Source organism: Clarias gariepinus, chromosome 5 (assembly GCF_024256425.1).
Source record: "Clarias gariepinus isolate MV-2021 ecotype Netherlands chromosome 5, CGAR_prim_01v2, whole genome shotgun sequence".
NCBI lineage: Eukaryota > Metazoa > Chordata > Actinopteri > Siluriformes > Clariidae > Clarias > Clarias gariepinus.
Genome location: NC_071104.1, coordinates 23,466,266 through 23,486,857, shown reverse-complemented (window position 1 = coordinate 23,486,857; position 20,592 = coordinate 23,466,266). Strand labels below are relative to the sequence as shown.

The following is a 20,592-nucleotide window of genomic DNA, read 5'->3' as shown; positions in this document are numbered from 1 at the left end:
ACGCAGTAAAATGCCATATGAATACAAGGAACACAGTTTACAAATCTTTTCTATTTTTTTTTTTACTGTTTATTTATTTATTATTATTTTTTAGCGACTATACCGTGCTGAGTACCAAATGAATAAGGACAAGATTCACTCCGTGTATGACACCCCTGAGATCAAGCAGGTTAAGGCCACCCAGGAGGCCATTAGTGATGTGAGTAAAGCTTGGATTATCTGCCATTGCAGTTCATACCATTAATCCTATTCTAACTTTAAAACAGCAGCCTGTTGACTACAAAAATACCTAAATATATATTAATTGACAGTATCACACTCTCATACTGATTCTCAATAGGTTTGCTATAAAGAAAAGTACTACAACAGCAGAGGGACTCTACTGCCAATGCCAATCACGCCGGAGCTGTTGCACTACGCCCATGTCAATGAGATCAACAGTGACGTACGTAGTGTTATGCTTCTTTAGACCTTCGCAATGTTGTGCTCATTTGTATTCATATTTACAGTTTTATCCGTGGGAAATAGTAATTATTCTTAGCAAAATTAGGAAAGTGTTAAACTAATACTGATATGCCACTTAGTTTTTTCATCCTTTAATGTCTCACATGATTCTTGTGTTAACTAAACTTGCTTCTATTCCTTATAGTTGAAATACAAAGAGGATCTGCACTGGCTGAGAGGCCTTGGTTGCTTTGTGTTTGATTCTCCTGAGATGGTCCGCATCCGAGCAATCAACAAATTCAGAGTAACTATCTATTTACTATCGATTAAACCATTTTATTATCTGCCATGCATGCACAATAAAAATACTGGATCGAGATATTTTGTGTTTTCAGTCTAATATTTCACTTTCCCTTTTAAGACGTCGTACGATGTGGATGCCAAGAAGAACTTTGCAAACTTCTCTGTGGTCCTAGACACCCCAGAGTACAAACGAGTAACTGATCTGAAGACTCACTTAAGTGATGTAAGTTTGAGTTCAAAGCATTTCAGCTCTACATAATACCTCTTTAAACAGATGAATGCTTAAATCAATGTTTCTCCTTTTGCCTTTAGCTGGTGTACAAAGCTGATGGAAATGTGCAGAAGACTCAGTGCAGCACTACTGGTGATGCAATTGAATTCAAGAGAGCTAAGTGGGCCCAGACACTTGCTAATAAGGTAAAGCGCTTCAAGAATATTTTATATTGAATTGTTGGCTGCCTTTATGGGACTATCACACGCAGTTTTGTTTATTTGTTCTTGTGAGTAATTTTACACTTAAAGAAGAGTTTTGTATACCTTTTCTTTCCATTTTATAGTGGTTGTACACTGACTTGGCCTCCAAAGAAAGAGCCTTTTACACTCCAGAGCTTAATACCCCCATCCTGAAACATGCCAGATCTATGAAAGTGGTGTACAGTGAGGTAGGTCAAATACTTAATAGGTGAAAAATATTTTAACCACTATTCTTGCACATTATATAAATCTTTACATGCTCCTTCTTTACCTCTAGACCAAGTACAAAGAACAGTATGAGAAGATGAAGCACAAGTACACTGCCATCCATGACACACCTATCCTAATCCGTGCCAAAAAGGCTTACCTTAATTCCAGTGATGTAAGTACATCACATTCTGTTACAATTTCCTAACATATTAATTGCCTATATAGATCTATAACCTTCTTTTCCTTCCAGCTTCGCTACAAAGAGACCTATGAGTTAGCCAAAGGACACTACCACACCACTAAGGATGCCCGGGATATTGTTTGTGCTAAGCGGGTCAGAGATGATATCAGCGAGGTTAGTGATAAAGATTTCTTCATTTTAAATGATAAAGAATTTGGTTTGGCAGTCTTTTTATTTCTTTCTCTCCCTCTTACAGGTTAAATACAGGGAGAAATACATCAGCTCACTGGGCACATGGAAGTCCATCCCAGACCGTCCTGAGTTCTTCCACAGCAAGGTTGTAAGAGACAGCATCAGTGATGTGAGTGCAACTTATATTTCATATATAATTGTATGAAATATACTTGAATTCTTTTAAAAGTCATTTGAACATGCTGTTTTCTCACTTTGTTCTATGACAGGCCAAATACAAGGAGGATCTGGAATGGATCAGAGGCATTGGCTGCTACGTATGGGACACACCTTTGTTGAAGCAGGCTGAGCATAACAAATCACTGTACAGCGAGGTAAAAAACAAAAACAGTCCTGTATTCAAGTGACGTTTATTTGTCATTTGTACTCCATGTCAACTTATGTACATTAAAATGCTCATCAAAAAGCTTAGGTAAATTTCATTATATTCACCCAATATATACAAAAGGTATACACACTCACGTGTGTTTCTGATTCAAGAACACAATGTGTGCAAATATACATAGTAAAGTATGTATGAAATAATAAAAAATTACACAGGACTACTGAATATTAATGTTTATGACATGCTCTTATTTTGTTAACAGAGAGTATACAAGGCATCATATGAGAAGAACAGAGGCAACTTCAAGTACACATGTGACACACCACACTTTGCAGCTGTTAGACATGCTTCTGCCCTCTCCAATAACGTAAGCCACCTTTTTTTATTTTATTAAATAATTACTTAAATTATATAATACCAAAGGCAAATGAATTTTTAAAAATTGTAAATTAAATGCTGTATATTGTATTGCTTAACATGATTTCTTTTCCTGCATCTAATGTGGAAACAGGTGTAAAGGTAATTCTCTGTTAAAAAAAATTTTGGTGTTCATATTTACATGCCATTTTGATTCTTTCCTATGAATGAATGTGAAGCATCTATCTTCTGGTTGAATGTGAAACTGCAGGCAGTGGTCTTTAATTCTCCCTTTAATGTTCTGAGCAGAGAGCCTACCGCGCAGTCTATGAGAAGACTAAGGATAAGTACACCGTAGTTGTAGATGACCCTAGAAACCTCTTGGCTAAAGAGGCCAGCAATAGGAGCCAGGTAATCCAGCTTCAGATTGCTCGCCAACAAGTCCCAAGCATGAGGTCGTCTCAGATCTGCTGGATGATGCCCCAGGGGTTTCTGCCACTGTGCCACACAATTCTCCTCAGTGGGTTCTCTGAGTGCGCTCAATGTCAGTCTGTAAACAACATAGCTCCCCAAAACCTATAAATAGTAACTGCAAAAGTACTGCTGTTTTAGGAATTCCTGCATTTAATAATCTATAGATGACACCAATCTGGACCTGGCAGCAAACCACTCAGACTGTGCGATCCCCTTGTGCATTCTCCTCTTACTCTGTAGCATGACCTGTGTGTTTGTATGTGTGTGTATGTCTTCTCTGTGAACAGGTCAGGTATAAAATCAAGGCCAAAGAGCTCCTCAGGAGTGGCTGCAATGAGCTGCTTCGTCCTGACATTTTGAACGCCATGTACAACACTAGCATGTGGAGTAAGGTAACCATCTGCCTGCAGGCGTTGCTGCAGGCTCCTGGAAGCCTAATACCTCCATTTTCCATCCATCCTAACTTGAATTTTCATTCAATAATTCTCCATCACCTTGTCATCACTTTTTGGCTGTTCTTCATCATCAACCGCAGCTTCAAAAATGTACCCACTGAACCCTGCTGAAGGTATCAGCAGTATCATTAGTGCATTAAATGTATTATTTGTACTCATTGGTGCTGCTTAAAGAACTGCTATTTAAAAGACGATGGCTGTGTCTGCACCGCTGACTCAAACACTGAGAATACCTGATATCTTGCAAATACTTAAAAAGAAAAGTGATTGTGCTGACCATATCTCAGGAAAGTTTAGTTCTAGAAAATTTTTTTGCAGCAGTCAGGAGACCCAGCTAAAGGTTTTTATAAAAGTTATTGCAAAACTGGAAGAGAATCGGTGAATGAGAGAGAGACAAGAGGTAGTTTTTTTTTTTTTTTTTTTTGCTTATTCACTGTCTCTACCCTGTAGAATTATTTTCATTGAAGAGATTTAGAAGAGGGGTTAACTGTTTTTGATCAACATGATTTTTTACAAAGTAGTAGATATTTTTTAATGATGTGTCTTCGAACCAAAAAACAAGCAAGCTAGGAGGTATGGGAGCAAAGAGGTTGAGAGGATCCTTGTAACCTATAAATCGTGGTTATTGTGTCAGGTTGACTTCATTCCATAGTGCAAATTTTGATACTATAAGTTTCATGGAGGTGCAAAATTAAAGGAGAGTAAAGGCTGCCCATTCCTGATTCGGAAAAACCTTCAACCCGATTCCTTAGAAGAGTAATAGCACCCCATTCACTGTACAGGCTGAAAATTAGTCCAATTTTTTTGCTAAAAAAGTGCAATAATTCCTCATGTCCTTCATGACGTACCTAATATTAACCTCACAAAAGCAGAACAAACACATGTCTGTTTTAGAGCAAAAGAATATAATAAATATATAACTTTTGCTTGCCTTTTCTGCATGTTCTTTTTTACAGACTTTAAGGTTTTATATACCTTAATACTGGAAAACAGTTGCATTTTTTTGCTGTGTTCTAATACAAGCAACACGGTTTTACTTCCCAGACCACAGTTTATGCCTGTTTACAAGGTATCAGTTCTGGTTTTGGGTTTAGTAAAACATGCGAAAATACATATCAGTTCTTACTTCCTCTAATATGCCTCCAAACTTCATCACTAACACACAATGCTAAATTTATCATATTAATAAAAATAATTGAGCATATTGTTTATTAGTTTGCCTGTTTCCAGACTCTGACTTGTGTGAATTTCCTCCTTTCTCAGTGGAAGTACAGGTCACAATATGAACGTCTCAAGTCAAAGTTCACATCAGTGCTGGAGACCCCTGAACACCAGGTCCACAAGCGTAGAAAGCAGATCAGCGATGTAAGGCCTTACCATTGCTTTTGCTTCTCGACTCAGTGAATATTCCTGTGTACTCTCTTTTTGTAAGCATGTTAGAATCTGATACTCTCTTAAAATCAACAATATTGTGGCGATCTCCCTTCCAGATCATCTACAAGATGGAGTACAATAAGAATAAGGCTAAAGGCTACACTCTTGGCCATGACACTCCTCTGAATCTGCACATGAAAAAGGTCAAAGACCTCATCAGTGATGTAAGTCTTACACTTCTTGTGAAGAATCCATAAATCCTAATAATTATTTGATTGTTATGTTCACACTGCTGTTTCCTTTGCAGCTAAAATATAAGGAAGTGTATGAGAAAAACAAAGCTCAGATCAACATCGCTCCTGATGCTTTCGACATACGTGCTGCCAAGGAGGCCTATAAAAACATCACCAATGTAAGAAGTCTCTCAACAAATATTTGAGCTTATTTCTCAGTTTATAAAGAATGGGTTTAAACCAACTATGTGCTTTTGTGCTGTAGCTTGACTACAAAAAGAAGTATGAGGCCACCAAGAATAAGTGGATTTGGACTGTGGACAGACCCGACTTTGTCCATGCTGCCAAAGTCAATTACCAACAGAGTGATGTAAGTGCTCATTGCCTTTTATTGCTCCATTTTATTCCTGGATCCACATGAAAAACAGAGGCTGAATAAAATATTCATCTTTACAGGTTGAATACAAGTACGACAAGGAAATGCTGAAAGGTTGTGTGATGCCTGTTACTGATGATAAGTACACAATTCTAGCCAAGCAGAACACTGAACTCTCCAGTGATGTAAGTGGTAGATTGTTTATACAGTAACTAATACATATGGCTGATTTGCTTTTACGTGCTAAATAAATTATGTTTGCTTCTTCACCAGATCAAATACAAGAAAAAATATGAAGAGGCCAAAGGACACTACCATGCTGTCCATGACACGCCTCAGATCCTCCATGCTAAATCAGTATCTGGTCTGGTTTCTGAGGTAGTGAAAGCACCTTATTGTATTTAGATAAATCTCTGTATTGTAAAATGGTTTGTTTTTTCATTTAAAAATTCCTTTGCAGAGTAAATACAAACTGGCCAGCAAGAAGGCACGCCAGTCTGGCTCTTTCACCACCTTGCCCGAGACCCGTGACACAGCCCACAGCAAACTGGTGACCAAAATAACAAGTTCTGTAAGTACTAATTTCAGTATGTTCATATTTCTAGGCAATTATTCAGAATGGTAATACTTTGCAAGACTTCACTGATTCCATTTAATCTTCTTGCAGAATGTGTACAAGGATAAGTTTGAGAAAGCGAAAGGAAAGTCTGAGTACAACAGTATGACTGTACCTCCAGATGTGCAGCATGCCATGGATGTGGCCAAGAGCCAGAGCAATGTGAGTCTGTTCCGCATGAAAAGAAAAACAATAATGCCTTCTCAATCATCTAGTGAGCTGACAAACATGTGAAGATGACTTTAGTTTTTGATGTCCTTCATCATCCAATTAAGTTTTGACAAACAAAGTAACAAAACAAAGTAAGCTCTCCTTTCAGAAAAGATTTCCTTTTGAGGAACCATTTGTCTGAAAGTGTAATGTTTATTAGTGGGTTGTTATTAAAGTTATAGTTTTCAGTTGGTTTATCTCTTTTTTATCTTTAATAGATCAATTATAAACAAGAAGCTAAGTCCAAACTGCATTACACACCTGTTGCTGATCGCCCTGATATTCTGAAGGCTAAACAGGCTGCCAAGCTCATCAGTGAGGTAATTTCCACTTTCCATTTGGAACAAGGCCTTTTTTTTTTTTTTTTAAACCAAACGCATGCAAGTTGGCTAACTGCAACATTTTTGAATACATTTTGCTAGTGTTTCTGTGATTGACAGGGGAGAGCGAGTGTGCCATCTCTGTTATTCACATACAATTTTGTTAACTTCAGGCCACTCATGGCTGTTGCAGTGTTAGAATTTCTAGAATTTGAATTTATTATCAGTGGGGTAAAATCTGTTCCAACTGGGAGCCATGTCAGTTATTCCTAACTGCATCAAATGTTTTGCTATGCTTATAGATCGGTTATCGTGACAAGGCTCGTCAGGAGGCCAGCCGTGGAGGATCACTGGTCAATCGTCCTGATATTAATTTGGCCACTGAAGTTTCCAAGCTTACCAGCCAGGTAATTTTTCTTGCCCCTACTTTAACCATTCTCTAATCATAATTCTGCTCTTTTTTTATGTGCTGTACCATAACAACTGCCATGTTCCAAGTCAGGCGACATCGCTTTTGTAATAACTGTAGTGTTAGTGTTAAATGCTTCATCAGCGCTTTTCTTACCAGCCAACATTAATAGCAATGTCTAATACTGTCTATGTAACTATTGACTGTCCTGTGACCATGGATCTGTGTACATTTAGATTGCATTTCACTTGTAAGCTTAACTCTGTCTCCATGTTCATTCATTCTCATGTTATTCAGTCTGTGTATATCCCATCTGTTTACTATCCATATTTGTCCTGTGTCATTCTCATTGCTTTCACCCTGCCATGTCACTGCGCTTTGCAGGTGGAGGCCCAGCCTTCCCTCCATGGAGTTGCCTCTTATGATACTCCCCAGATGCGGCATATTAAGAAAATGAGTGCTCTGACTAGTGATGTAAGGATGAACCTCAGGGGAAAAAGACCTTTGCGTTATGCCTCTCTATCGTCTGTCTTTGGTGGCACTCAGTGTTATTATTAGGAACTCTAAAGCACTCCTTACCATCAACCCTTATTCCTACAGTTTTGCTTCTTTCTGTTTTAATTACCCACTCACTCAGATTTCACTCGTTGCTCCTTTTTGTGTTTTTCCTGCAAGCTTTTGTCTTGTTGCCAAGCATAGCTGAATAGTTCATTGTTTTATTTTCCAGTGAAGTATAAAATAAATAATGACATCATCATTAGAATTGATATAATCTTACGAAATAATTAATTCCTTACGAAATAAGGACTGTGCAGATCCAGGGGGCCTTCCTGAGAGCCTGAGAGCACTAGATGGCATTGTTAATACACTATTGCTACAATAAGACACTTTCACAAAACTTTAATTTAGAACAAGTTTTTTTTGGATCTACACAATCCTTATGCGTTTTTTGGTTTTGTTTGTTCTCACAACGTAATTTTTCTTCAGATCTGGAAACAGTTTGGAGAAAAAAAGATGTATGTATATGTATATTTGAGGGGTAGCACAACCAACATCTGTAAGCTACAAATATTGGGCCCTTGTAACACATTTATTAATACTTTTTATGAAAATGCTGGAAGGTTAATATATTTTTTTAAACTAGCATCAATGTTTTGATGTAGTGTTGCCTTGGCATTTAAGATAAGACGTTGTTTGAACAGATAGCCATCATCAGGGCTTTAATAGTTAATATTTTTAGCTATTTTCCCTTTTTTAAAAAATACAACAAAAAAAACCAGCACATTCAGTTAAGAAAATCCTAATTCCGTGTTCCTCTGTGAAATAGATACAGTAGTTACATATCCTAAAAGCTAACAATGTCTTCATCGACAATGTTTTCTAAGCTTTTTAAATGTATAAAATGAGAAGACAAAGAATAATACCAATTTTTTCACATTTTTATAGAGATACCTACTACAAAAATACCTAAATACAGTATAATTATTATCTAAAAGAAACTATACAGTACATAAATCCTTTAGCGTTACTAGTAAGAAGTGACTATGAATGTGTTGTGAAGACCCAATGTTAATGTCCTCTAGTCCAGACCTGGGTGTTGTGCTTAATATCCGGAGGATTTTATAACGTTATTTATTTGAAACAGAATGTCACGTTGTAACTGTATACATTTTTATAAATCGGTCTCCACCGGCATCTTCAGATTATTGCCTGCTTGACTATTGTAGCAAATGAATGTGATTTCCTGTATCTACAAGTGCATGTAACTAATGAGGGAATGTATCTCTTGTTTTGGGGTGAGAATTATGGCTTACTGTCCCTTCATTATTTTTCATTATTAACTCCTAATTCTACTTTTTCCCAAAAAGTTGAAATACAAAGAGAAGTTTGACAAGGAGATGAAAGGAAAGAGACCAGAGTATGACCTGAAGAACAGTAAGATTTATCAGACTTTGAAGGATGCCAATACACTTGCAAGTGAGGTATGTACTTTAGATGATATTTGTAGCTATCTATAATCCAACAAGAATATTAGTGATTTTGCCATTGTAAAAGCATGCATAAAGATAATAAGGGCTACAAAGTAATTTATGCTATGTATCTTGCAGGTAAAATATAAGGGTGACCTAAAAAAGATCCATAAGCCTGTGACTGACATGTCTGAGTCTCTGGCCATGCAGCACAACCTGAGTACCAGCAAACTGGCTAGTAATGTAAGATTTTCCCAAACCTCACCATTTCCCCTTTCAGCTTCCATTAACACCATTCCTTTAACAGCATCATAACTAACATCTATTATCCTCAAGAATGTAGCTCACCTGAAACTTACCCATTGTGAAGGACATCATCTGGTAGTGACCCTCACCCGCCTCATCTCTGACTCCAAAACTCTTCTCTAACTAGTAGTTAGTCTTAACCTTTCACATTTGTGCTCCCTCAACCTACATATGACCACAGTACCAAACTAAAGTCATCCTTAATTTTCCAAAGAATAATTCCAAATAACTAAAAAAGAACCCCTTGGATAACCCTTCTCCCTCCATTTATCCTATCTATCTATCTATCTATCTATCTATCTATCTATCTATCTATCTATCTATCTATCTATCTATCTGTCTGTCTGTCTGTCTATATACTGTATCTATCTATCTCTGTATGTCTATCTATCTATTTATCTATCTATCTATCTATCTACAGTATTAAATGTCTTTAAAACCTTATTTTGCGACAATTTCTTATTTTGTAGGTTCTTGGCAATTAGTTGTTTGATTTTATTTTTATTTCCACAGAAGTTCACATTTAGGTCTTTTGTTTTTGTTTTTCGCTTTGTATTTTATTTTGTTTTTGTTTTATTTTACTTTACTTTTACCAAAATGTATTTTATTTAATTATTTTCATTCAATTAAATTTTACTTTATTTTAGTCCAGTTTAATCACGTCAAATGAGTGAGAAGTGGTTTAGCACTAATCGAATTAGTTAGTGTTGTTCGACTGAGTTACTTTGCTTGGGGGTTCCTTCAGTACCAGTACAAGAAGAAATTTGAGGAGAGTAGAGGTCACTACCATTTGATTCCTGACACTCCTGAGCAGCTTCATCTCAAAGAGGCTTCAGAGCTACAGAGTAATGTAAGTCACAACATGGTGTAAGTCCTGGCCTCAAATCAACATCACCTGAAGCATGTGTGTGTGTGTGTGTGTGTGTGTGTATTCTTGTGTTTATACATGTGTTTAAATCAAAATGGTCTTTGAAATAATTCTTCTTTTAAACTTTTTCTCAAAAACAATGAATACTGCCCCAGAGCAGTTACTTCTGTACTTTTCTATTTGTCTGGGGTAATTTGTTCAATAAACTTTTTTACAGTTTCTGTTTTGGTGATTTTTATAGAAGTAGTAAAACACATTCACATACCATTTTAAAAAACAAAACAAAACCTGAAGTTGCTTATGTGTTGGAGTGACCACAGACTTGAATACGCTTGAATATTTTTCTTATAGTATTAACATTTGGAGTACCTAAAATTATTTACTTAAAATTAGATTGTACTGTATACAATATGTCAGACCATCTAATTTTACTAATGTTAACTGTTTATGAAGTTCAAAATTAATGAACAGTTAAGTGCATTTAACAAGTTGTGTTTGGGCATACTTTTCAAACAACATATTTTCTTTTGAACTAAGTGTTCCACATGTGATTGACCTTTGGGATTTTCTCAGGTGAAGTACAAGGAGAAATATGAGAAGGAGAGAGGAAAGGCCATGCTGGACTTTGAGACTCCGACTTACGTGAGCGCCAAAGAAGCACAGCATATGCAGAGCCAGGTAAATAATTGATAAGTTACTAAAAGATCTTATAGTCGTGATTCAACTTTGCATGGAGATTCTTATATTTTATATTTTGGAAATTCAACCTTTTCAGATGTATTAACTAATATTAAGAAAAAACAGGTTTATTGCTTTAATAGTAAAAGTCTTAAAACCAGCAAGTGACAATTGACCCTTAGGGCTTGAGGAGGTGGTAAAGTATGTCTTGTTGTCTGTCATATGTTTGTCTTTTATGTACGTTGAATTCTTTGAGTGGGTGTATTTAATTTCAGCTATTCCCTGTTCAGCTTCATGCTGATTTTAGAGTATGGGAATAAGAAAACAGCATTCATCCGAGGACCTGTTCAGACCAACCGAGGTTGTGTTAAGCCTGTCACACTGAGGATTCATGTTTCTTTTACTCTCTTATCTTTGTGGTGGATAGAAAGACTATAAGAAGGACTTTGAGGAATGCATGAAAGGCAGGAACCTCTCGGGCCTGGAGGTCACTCCGGCAATGTTACATGTCAGACATGCCACCAAAATTGCTAGTGAGGTAACAAATGGACCAGTCTATATTTTGTACCTTCTTTCCCAGTAATCATACTAAGACCCACCAAACGTTATACAGTGTTCCTGGTCACAGCTGAGTAGGTTGTAGTTGGTTTGCATGGTTTTTACCACCCAGTTATAATACACCCTATAATACTTTGTTCAACTTTCTGTCATCGTAAATGTTCCTTTTTTTTTCTTTTGTGAGTCTGTTTGTCAGGATTGCCTTTTTTTCTGTTGACACTCTTCTCCAAATCCACATTGATTACCCCTGAATGTGCATTTTTATTAACATTTATATAGTCTTAGCTTATGGTTTGGTTTATTTCTAATGCTAACATTGTATGAGCATAAAACATTAAAAAATATATATATATTTTCTTATGTTTGCTTAAGAAACACCTTATAAAATGTGTGTTCACCAATGCCTTTGTTCAGCCTTTAAAGCACATTTCTTACAAATAAAAATGCAAGACAGTTCTAAAGCAACAACCTGAATTAGCAATAAACAATATCTGGAGCATTTTACATTCTTGCTTGCCATACTAGATAATTGTATAATGTATCCTCAGAAATACACACAGCTGGAACAGAGGCATGGTGACATTGAGCTCCATTTGTGAGCAGTGCTATGTCCGGTACTGCACGTCTGTGCCTTGCTGTGTGCTCTCTGTGCAGTTTCTCTATTCTTCTCCACCCTGTAGAAAGAGTATAGGAAGGATCTAGAGGAAGGGGTGAAGGGTAAAGGGCTTACAGTGCTAGAGGAAACCCCTGAATTGCTAAGAGCAAAGAATGCTACTCAGATCCTCAATGAGGTAGGAATGGCTCAGGCTGAAGCCATCCCACGTCTTACTCTTATTCACCCTGTTGAAGTCATGACTCTTTTGCCTCTTTACCACACTAACAGGGCTGCACTGATTGTGCTAAGTCCTGATTCTTGCTAACCACTAAAATTTCCACTTTCCTAATGGATCACTCCACCCAATCATTTAACCAGGTTTGGTAATAAAACTTTACTGATCCCACTATGCTCTTCACTAAATCGTTTTTTGTTCTTTTCCCACAAGTTCCCTGTTTTTAATCCTCTTATTTTTCTAACAGGACTTTACCCATAGCCTGATGCTATTAAACAATAAGGGTCTCCTTAATGAAGCTGTTTAACATCTAATATTAATCTTAAAGCCTTTATGCAGATATGTAAATATTTTCTAGCTGCCATTTTTGAGCTTTGCATATGCAGTATTGTTCATTTTAAAGCTATCTGATTGGACCATCATTAACATTCTTTATAACATCTCCACAGAGAGAGTATAAAAAGTCATTGGAGCAAGAGATAAAGGGCAAAGGAATGTTGGCGTTGGCAACTGATACTCCAGACTTTATGAGAGCAAGGAATGCTACAGATATCCTCAGCCAGGTTAGTGGAATTCAAATCTGCCATTCTGATGACTAATGTTACAGTTAACTTGCTACTTGAAATGTCAACAAAAATTATAAAGAACTATTCATTAACATCAACAACAATAAAATGCTTATTTATTATTATTATTTTTAACTTCATTTCAATGGTATTAAATTTGAACTTTTATAATGCACATCTTATATATTTTTTAAGAATAGCTCTTAAAGCCTTTTTTATGTATATTGAAATTTTTTATACATCAGATCCCCGTAAGGTCATCTCTCAAATTTTACTATATTAAAACATTCTAACGTTGCATTGTAAATTCCTTATTCTATGCTTATGAAGCCCTATTGTGTGTGTTTTTCCAATACAATGTTATGAAATGTTTGTAATATCATTACGTCACAAACATTTTTATGTTACCATCAAGTAAGAGCTTTTTCTCAGCTGGACCCTGATGTTTTACAGACTAAGTACAAGCACAATGCTGAGCAGGACAGGGCCAGCTACACCAGCGTGATCGACACCCCCGACATCATCCATGCTCAGCAGATCAGGAACATTGTGAGCCAGGTAATGGCTTGTAGACAAACCTTGATAATGTGATATTTTCCTAGGAATAATAAGTAATAAATATAAAATAAACCTATTAATTTATTATATTTCTTATCTATAAGAAATACCTTGTGGCATCCGTAGTTGTGGAATGAAAAGCTTCACAGCCATCCTTAATATTTCCAAACAGAAAAAGTACAAGGAGGAGGCAGAGAAAACCATGTCTCACTACAATGCAGTTCTGGACACTCCCGAAATGCAGAGAGTGCGGGAGAACCAGAAGAACTTCAGCACTGTAAGCTTTTCCAATTATCTTCTCTGTGTTTTTGTTTCTCCCTCCTCAGGTTCACAGAAATGTTCTGGAATTTTTAACCTGTTCATTCTTTCAAAAAGATATTCTCATTCTTTCAAAAAGATATTCATGATTAAATGCAGTGGTTGTGTTCATTTGAACATAATTGAAGCATTTTTCCTGTCTGCAGTACTTTGACTGCGCTTGTGCTTTTTTCTCTGTAGCTTCAATACCAGATTGACCTTAAAAACAGTAAGGGCAGAGTAACAGCAGTACAGGACACCCCTGAAATGCTTCGTGTTAAAGAAAATACAAAGAATTTCAGCTCGGTACCTATTCATTAAGTATATTTTTACTCCTTTTATATGCTTTTTTCTAACAGCCTACTTTCGTCATTTTCTCTTTTTTGAATTTTTTGTTATTTTTTCTTTTACTCTCGCTTTAATCATAAGTTAACAGTCCCTGACATGCAGCCCAATTCCTCTTTCATCTAGGCCTAATTTTAGCTATTAACTTTAGACTACCAGTTTGGAGACTAACTTAATGTTAAAGCTTAGTTGATTTGTTTGTTAGATCCACCCTAACTATTTCGGGAACTAAAACTTTAATCCATTTTTACACAGCTGCCAGCTGTTTTGCAGATGTGCATGTTTCCAAACCATGATATGTAAATCTATGTAAAATATTCATATGCATTAAATTATGTTTTTCATTAAAATTCCAACGGCTCTCTTTAGAAAACACAAAGAGAAAACAAAATTTCCTTAAAAAATGTGTAATATTTTGCCTTTGCGTTTTTAAAGATTCATTATAAGGTGGATGTGGGAGGAGGAACTGCTATAGCAGAAACACCTGAGATGGAGAGAGTTAAACGCAATCAGCAGGCTATTAGCACGGTACACTGTGGTGTGACCCTACCTTAGCCTTTTCCCACTCACCACATTCCCTTGTGAATACTCATCACTACCAAGATTGGACAAGGATTCTACATTTTAGTCCATTTTATTCACAGATTTTAAATTCATTTTAGTAAATTCATTGTAATGGAATAAAAAAAACCTCCCAATACTTTAATCAACTAAAGGTTTGGCTATGTATTTAAATATTAATATGCTCCATAACTGAGTCCCAGATAATTTCATACTGAGTGGTGTGAATATTTCTTTTAATATAATTTTCCCACTTTTGTTTAAATATGGTGTAAAGCTACATGCCACTTACATCAGCCCTTCATTACATCACATAATGATGTATAAATGTATAAACCTTGATAAAGGTTGAATTTTACATATGAAATGTCTTATAAAAACATTATCAGTTATTTTTAACCACCATGTCCTTTGGTGGTTAAAAGTAAGTGATATTTTAGGTATCATTCAGATGTTGGAATAAGCCTTTCTAAATAGTTATTTAAGTCAGTTAGTACTAGTAGTCAGGAAGGGCTAATGTAGGTTTCCTGTAACCCTATATAAAGTGTTTTCCATAGTTTTGCCAGATACTTACTTAATGCTTCTTGTTTTATAATTTCTCTTTTATTTCTATGTCACAAATGAAATGGAATATGAAATAGATAAAATACAAGGACCATCTAGGTCAAGGCATATCTATACCAGATCTTCCTGAAGTGAAACGTGTGCAGGAGACTCAGAAGAACATAAGCTCGGTAGAGTTTCTTTGGATCTATTACGAGTATCCCCCTCCCCTTAATCATTTTAACCTGTTTTTTTTTTCTTCTTCTTGCTAAAGATATTACTTTCCTACTTCATTGGTTTAAAATAATGTGCTACATTTTGCGAAGGCATAAAACACTATATGGAATGCTGTTATCATTATGAAAAAAAATCAAAAGCAGGGATGTGTGTGATGCCATTATCAGCAGAAGGTTTTGTTTTCTGTATAAAAGCGCATCCTAATGTGTTTTATTCCATCAATATTTTTATACCACAGCAATTTGTCAATGATAATTTTCGTATTTGTTGATGAATAAATTAATGAAAGATGTTTTAAATTAAAGAAAACTTTATTTTTAACTCCGGAAACGTTTGCGAGATAAGTTTGTTCCTGTTATCACTTGCGTTATAACTGATCTAAAAAGTTTTTTCTACACAAGGATTTTTTTTTCTTTTTTTCTATTTTTAAGAGAGGATGTATGTAACTGAAAAACTGCAAATCAGTCTTTTATCCTAAAGCCTTTCCCTTCCTTCTCTTCTGTCCCAAAACTCTTTCAATAATTGCTAAATAAATATTTAATCACTGAAATCCTATAATATTTACACTGTAGAGACAATAATTTATTAAAATGACCACAATAACATAATGTGGGTTTTGCATTACAGATATTTCTTTAAAAAAAAGTTTTAGGAAATTGATAAGTGCTGTGGTATAACACTCTCTAATCCTCAACCACTTTATATTCTGTTTGATTGCACACTCTTAATTACCCCCCTTTTGTATGATTTTCTTTATTCTTTCTTTTCAAATATCTTATTTAACAATCATATGTATATACAAAATTTGTAATATTTGTATGAATAACAGATTGTATAACATTTTTTTCAGAACCAATTGTTTAACCCTTTTTTTATATACTTATTTAAAGATTCAATACAAGGCGGATTTAGGAAGTGGAACTGCAGTATCAGAAACTCCTGAGATGGAGAGGGTTAAACGCAATCAGGAAAATATTAGCATGGTACACTGCGGTGTGACCCTTTCCCAACTACAAATCATTCTGTCATCCATAAATCACTGTAGACAAACCCTTATTACTCCCTGGTTAACTGAAGTTCCTAAAAAAGAAAAAAAAAAAAATGATAAGCACATGATAACATTTATTATAACACACATTTCTGAATATTTCACCAAGTTCAATGCTAATACTTCTAAAGTTCATGCTTACAATAACTTGGATTTCTTTTTCCATTTAAATTGCTTGAATATACGCTGCCTGGCCAAAAAAGTTGCTGTTTTAGAAAAAGAACATTACAATTACTGGAATTGCATATATTACAAGTAATAATAATAAAAATATCTTATAATAAATTATTGTGATCAGAGGTCACTTAGACTTTTGGTAAAGTTGCATCGTAAAAAAATGTACAGTAGAAATTTTAGCTATGCTTTGAGACAATGACCATTGTTAAAAGTGCTATATGAATCAAATTGAATTGAATGTAATGAAAGCATAAAGCAGTGTGCAACTCTTTTGACCAGACAGTATTGTATAGTATCTATATGTATACCAGTAAATGTGTTAGATATGTCAGCAACACACAGTGTTTGTTCATCTTAGATGTGATGAATTATAACATTATTTTCCATATTCTTATTGAAAGTTTATTGTCTTCTTTCTGATTGTTTTACATCTTTGGCTGTTCTTTTTCTGATTTGCTTTATTTGTATCTTGCTATGTATCTTGTCTGCATGGAACCAAATCCGTTGGTAGATAAAGTACAAAGACATGTTGGGCCGTGGAACAGCTATATCCGACCTCCCTGAAGTGAAGCGAGTCCGAGAGACTCAGAAGCACATCAGTTCGGTAGTGGAAGCTAAACAGAGTTTATTTTAGAGTGCCTTCATCTGCATGAACTCTCACACTACCTCCATTGCATCCATATTGTCTGTCATGACCTGCTAATATAATCAAATCTTCCAATCAGCAGCCTCAAATCATCTACGCTCCTGTTTACTCCAAGCTTTCAAACTTGAAATCTTATAATCCAACACAACAGTAACCTTTTCTGCATATGTCTTATTTCTATGTTTACATAAACAGACTTTAATTATCTGTCTCATATTTGCTTTTCTTAACCCCTCACTACAGGGTTCTCTCCGTATGTGCCATTTAACCTCCAAATGTGATGCTGTGAGTGGTGTTTGCTCACAAACATCTCCTTCTTCTGCCGAAGGAATGTTTGGAGCATGAGTGTGATATGTCATATCTGTTTCTCACTGGCCTCTTTATGGCCACTGTTCTTCTCCACTACAGGTGTTGTATAAAGACGCTTCTGGCAAAGGAACCCCTGTTGTATTCACGCCAGAGATGGAGCGGGTCAAACGGAACCAAGAACATATTAGCTCGGTACTCATCCAGGCCCTAAAATTCATGTCCAACATAACCTATCTAACTCTATCCTTTCTTGCTTAGGTGTCTAATAATATTAACTTCATCCTCCCATCTGCTGAATATAATCCATTAAATTATACGTGATGTGTGCGACCATTTCTAACTAGCTGTTGGTTTAACAGTTTCCCCTTGTTCTGTAGCACTTCTTTGGAATGGAACAAAAACATTCTCCATCTTTGTGGACCTACTGTGCTTAATCATTCATTTACTTTTGCAATAACACCGAGGTTTATATGTTCTATGGCTGCTGTCTTTATAGACATGTTTCCATCCCTCCTGGAATTGTTCACCTTGAGATGTGCTCATAATTCATCATAGCCAGTAAACAGCTTCTACTGCATTTACTGTTCTTTCTGTCTCCCAGGTTCTGTACTCCGACAGCTTCCGTAAGCAGGTTCAGGGCAAAGCAGCCTTTGTACTTGACACTCCTGAAATGAGACGTGTGAGGGAGACTCAGCGTATCATCTCTGGGGTAAATTTCAGTTTTATAAATTTATCATTTTATACACACAACCAATTTGGACATAAATGGCATATGTCTGTCTCGCAGGTGCAATACCACCAGGACTTTGAGAAGAGTAAGGGCAGCTTCACTCCCACCATCACTGACCTTGTGACCGAGCGTGTAAAGAGAAACACTCAAGACTTCAGTGACATCAGCTACCGCGGCATTCAGAGACGTGTGGTGGAAATGGAGAGGCAACGTGCTATGGAGCATGACCAGGAAACCATCACTGGTCAGCTTACTGAAACACGATAACACACTTAGAGCAGCATTAGAGTTGCTTACATGGTTTATACCTCAGTGTTTGGGTAGAATTTACCAGTAACTAATTGTTGTGTGATTTCTAGACCTGCGTGTATGGCGTACAAACCCAGGCTCAGTCTTTGACTATGATCCTGCTGAAGATAATATTCAGTCTAGAAGTCTCCACATGATGTCAGGTGGGTTACATAATATAAACAGTACAGTTACATTGCTCTGGCCTCAATTTGAAATCTTTATGTGCACTAACAGGTGGAAATTTCAGTGTAATTGTCTTCTGTTGAAATAATTATTATTTTTGAAATATGTACTTTTTATAATGAAATCTTTACCTTCCCTCACTCCCACATTTGTATTTACACCCTTTCAGTCAATTTCCAAAATCACGATTCATACTTTCATATTATTGTCTGTAAAACATTTAATACAATTTAAAATATTTTTTTTATAATAAAAAATGATTTATAATTTATAATCATTGCAAAAATTATATTGGTCTCTATTAAAGGTACTGTAAGGAAAAAGGAAATTAACTGATTAAAAAAACATTTCAGTTGAATGAGTTGGTTTCATTTCAACTGCTGTATTATCAGGGAATTGAATAAAGGCATCAACACCAAATTATACATTTGCAAATGTAAAAAAAATTAATAAAAAGACCATTAATTCCAACTGACCATCTACTTTCCATTTAAGTGTAGACACTGACATATACAGGTTTATAAAAGTGCTGCCAATTTAAATAAAAAATTTGACTAACAGAATTTTACATTTTCCACAATTTTCTGCACCTTTCAGTTCAAGCTCAGCGCCGTAGTAAGGAGCACTCTCGCTCGACAAGCGCCATGAGCGGCTTAGGGGATGAGAAATCTGAGCCATCTGAGACTGTGGACCATCACCAGTCCCACTACAGCAACGGATTCCTTTCTTCTACCATCAGTACGTGGACTAAACAGCTAAAAGATAATAATGAAACATTTTCATTATTGTTACTTCAATTAACAATGAAGCCTTTCTTTAGTATGTAAAGACATTACTTCATATAGTGCACTCTGTTTTACAGGCTACCAGCAAGCCAAGGCAGTTGAACTTCAGCAGAGATCCTCTTCTGTAGTCACCCAGCAGACCACGGTGTCCTCTGTACCCTCACACCCCTCCACCACTGGGGTAACTAGAAGATAATGCATGCCATATTTAACTTTACACATGTAGTAATGAGTTTCCTACATAAATTGCAACCTAGATCTGAAGAAAAGATAGTAAATACTCACCTCATATATTTTCTCTTTTCATAGAAAACTGTTCGTGCCATGTATGACTACATTGCTGCTGACAGTGACGAAGTGTCCTTCAAAGATGGAGACGTCATAGTGAATGTGCAGTCCATCGATGAGGGCTGGATGTATGGCACAGTGCAGCGTACTGGAAAGACTGGCATGCTGCCAGCCAACTACGTGGAGGCAATCTAAAGACTAGTGGGAATATGACATCCACAGGGCTAAGCAACTCAGGCATTTAGCTAGTTTATGTGTAGTTCATTGTAGGTTAGATTTAGAATAGTATTTTGTTGGTCTGCATTTACATTATGTGCAATTTTGTTCATGCCTGTATCTGCAAATCTTTAGTGGATGTGACGTGCAAAACTGACAGATATTAGACAGCTGTATTTATCTTTTATGTGCCAAACCCGACTACATATAAAAGTAAATTAAAGCCCATTATTTTTATATTAATGACAAATAATTGATTCAGGTGGTTGGAGGATGGAGAAAAGCTTTTTTGCCTTTTCAAGCCTTGAATCTTTTACACAAGAGATGGGCTTAAAAAAGAAAATCTAAGACTGATCTAAAAGTGAGACACAAAAGAAGGACAAAAATAAACTAGTAGACAATGAGGAGAGACCAACAGGTCCCCACATACAAAAACGTTCAAGAAACAAGCCTCTTCCCTCCTTTGCTGATGGCTAGTCACAAGTTGCATGTGTGTTTTGTTTCTTCCAGTTCCCTAGGTCCAGGGTTCAAGCCATATCTTGGCTTAGTAGATAATAAAGCACACCTCGCTTCTGCAGTAGATCTGTCT

General features: G+C 36.1%; 1 protein-coding gene across 1 annotated transcript in view; it reads left to right on the top strand.

The window, feature by feature from the left end:
* The window catches only part of neb (nebulin), a 53,252-nt gene extending 32,669 nt beyond the window's left edge, over nt 1–20,583 (top strand). The window contains exons 94-136 of the mRNA XM_053497013.1: nt 95–199; nt 341–445; nt 650–748; nt 866–970; nt 1,060–1,164; nt 1,305–1,409; nt 1,499–1,603; nt 1,682–1,786; nt 1,869–1,973; nt 2,074–2,178; nt 2,452–2,556; nt 2,856–2,957; nt 4,739–4,840; nt 4,966–5,073; nt 5,157–5,261; nt 5,348–5,452; nt 5,539–5,643; nt 5,732–5,836; nt 5,919–6,029; nt 6,126–6,236; nt 6,503–6,604; nt 6,907–7,011; nt 8,882–8,995; nt 9,122–9,226; nt 10,035–10,139; nt 10,731–10,835; nt 11,263–11,373; nt 12,074–12,184; nt 12,673–12,786; nt 13,243–13,347; nt 13,520–13,624; nt 13,846–13,950; nt 14,425–14,517; nt 15,192–15,284; nt 16,221–16,313; nt 17,067–17,159; nt 17,610–17,702; nt 18,112–18,219; nt 18,298–18,484; nt 18,600–18,692; nt 19,312–19,452; nt 19,577–19,680; nt 19,809–20,583. Of these exons, the coding sequence (XP_053352988.1) occupies nt 95–199; nt 341–445; nt 650–748; nt 866–970; nt 1,060–1,164; nt 1,305–1,409; nt 1,499–1,603; nt 1,682–1,786; nt 1,869–1,973; nt 2,074–2,178; nt 2,452–2,556; nt 2,856–2,957; nt 4,739–4,840; nt 4,966–5,073; nt 5,157–5,261; nt 5,348–5,452; nt 5,539–5,643; nt 5,732–5,836; nt 5,919–6,029; nt 6,126–6,236; nt 6,503–6,604; nt 6,907–7,011; nt 8,882–8,995; nt 9,122–9,226; nt 10,035–10,139; nt 10,731–10,835; nt 11,263–11,373; nt 12,074–12,184; nt 12,673–12,786; nt 13,243–13,347; nt 13,520–13,624; nt 13,846–13,950; nt 14,425–14,517; nt 15,192–15,284; nt 16,221–16,313; nt 17,067–17,159; nt 17,610–17,702; nt 18,112–18,219; nt 18,298–18,484; nt 18,600–18,692; nt 19,312–19,452; nt 19,577–19,680; nt 19,809–19,982 (4,662 nt within the window). The 3' untranslated portion in view covers nt 19,983–20,583. The remainder of the gene's footprint in view (nt 1–94; nt 200–340; nt 446–649; nt 749–865; nt 971–1,059; nt 1,165–1,304; nt 1,410–1,498; nt 1,604–1,681; nt 1,787–1,868; nt 1,974–2,073; nt 2,179–2,451; nt 2,557–2,855; nt 2,958–4,738; nt 4,841–4,965; nt 5,074–5,156; nt 5,262–5,347; nt 5,453–5,538; nt 5,644–5,731; nt 5,837–5,918; nt 6,030–6,125; nt 6,237–6,502; nt 6,605–6,906; nt 7,012–8,881; nt 8,996–9,121; nt 9,227–10,034; nt 10,140–10,730; nt 10,836–11,262; nt 11,374–12,073; nt 12,185–12,672; nt 12,787–13,242; nt 13,348–13,519; nt 13,625–13,845; nt 13,951–14,424; nt 14,518–15,191; nt 15,285–16,220; nt 16,314–17,066; nt 17,160–17,609; nt 17,703–18,111; nt 18,220–18,297; nt 18,485–18,599; nt 18,693–19,311; nt 19,453–19,576; nt 19,681–19,808) is intronic.
* Nucleotides 20,584–20,592: the final 9 nt, after the last annotated feature.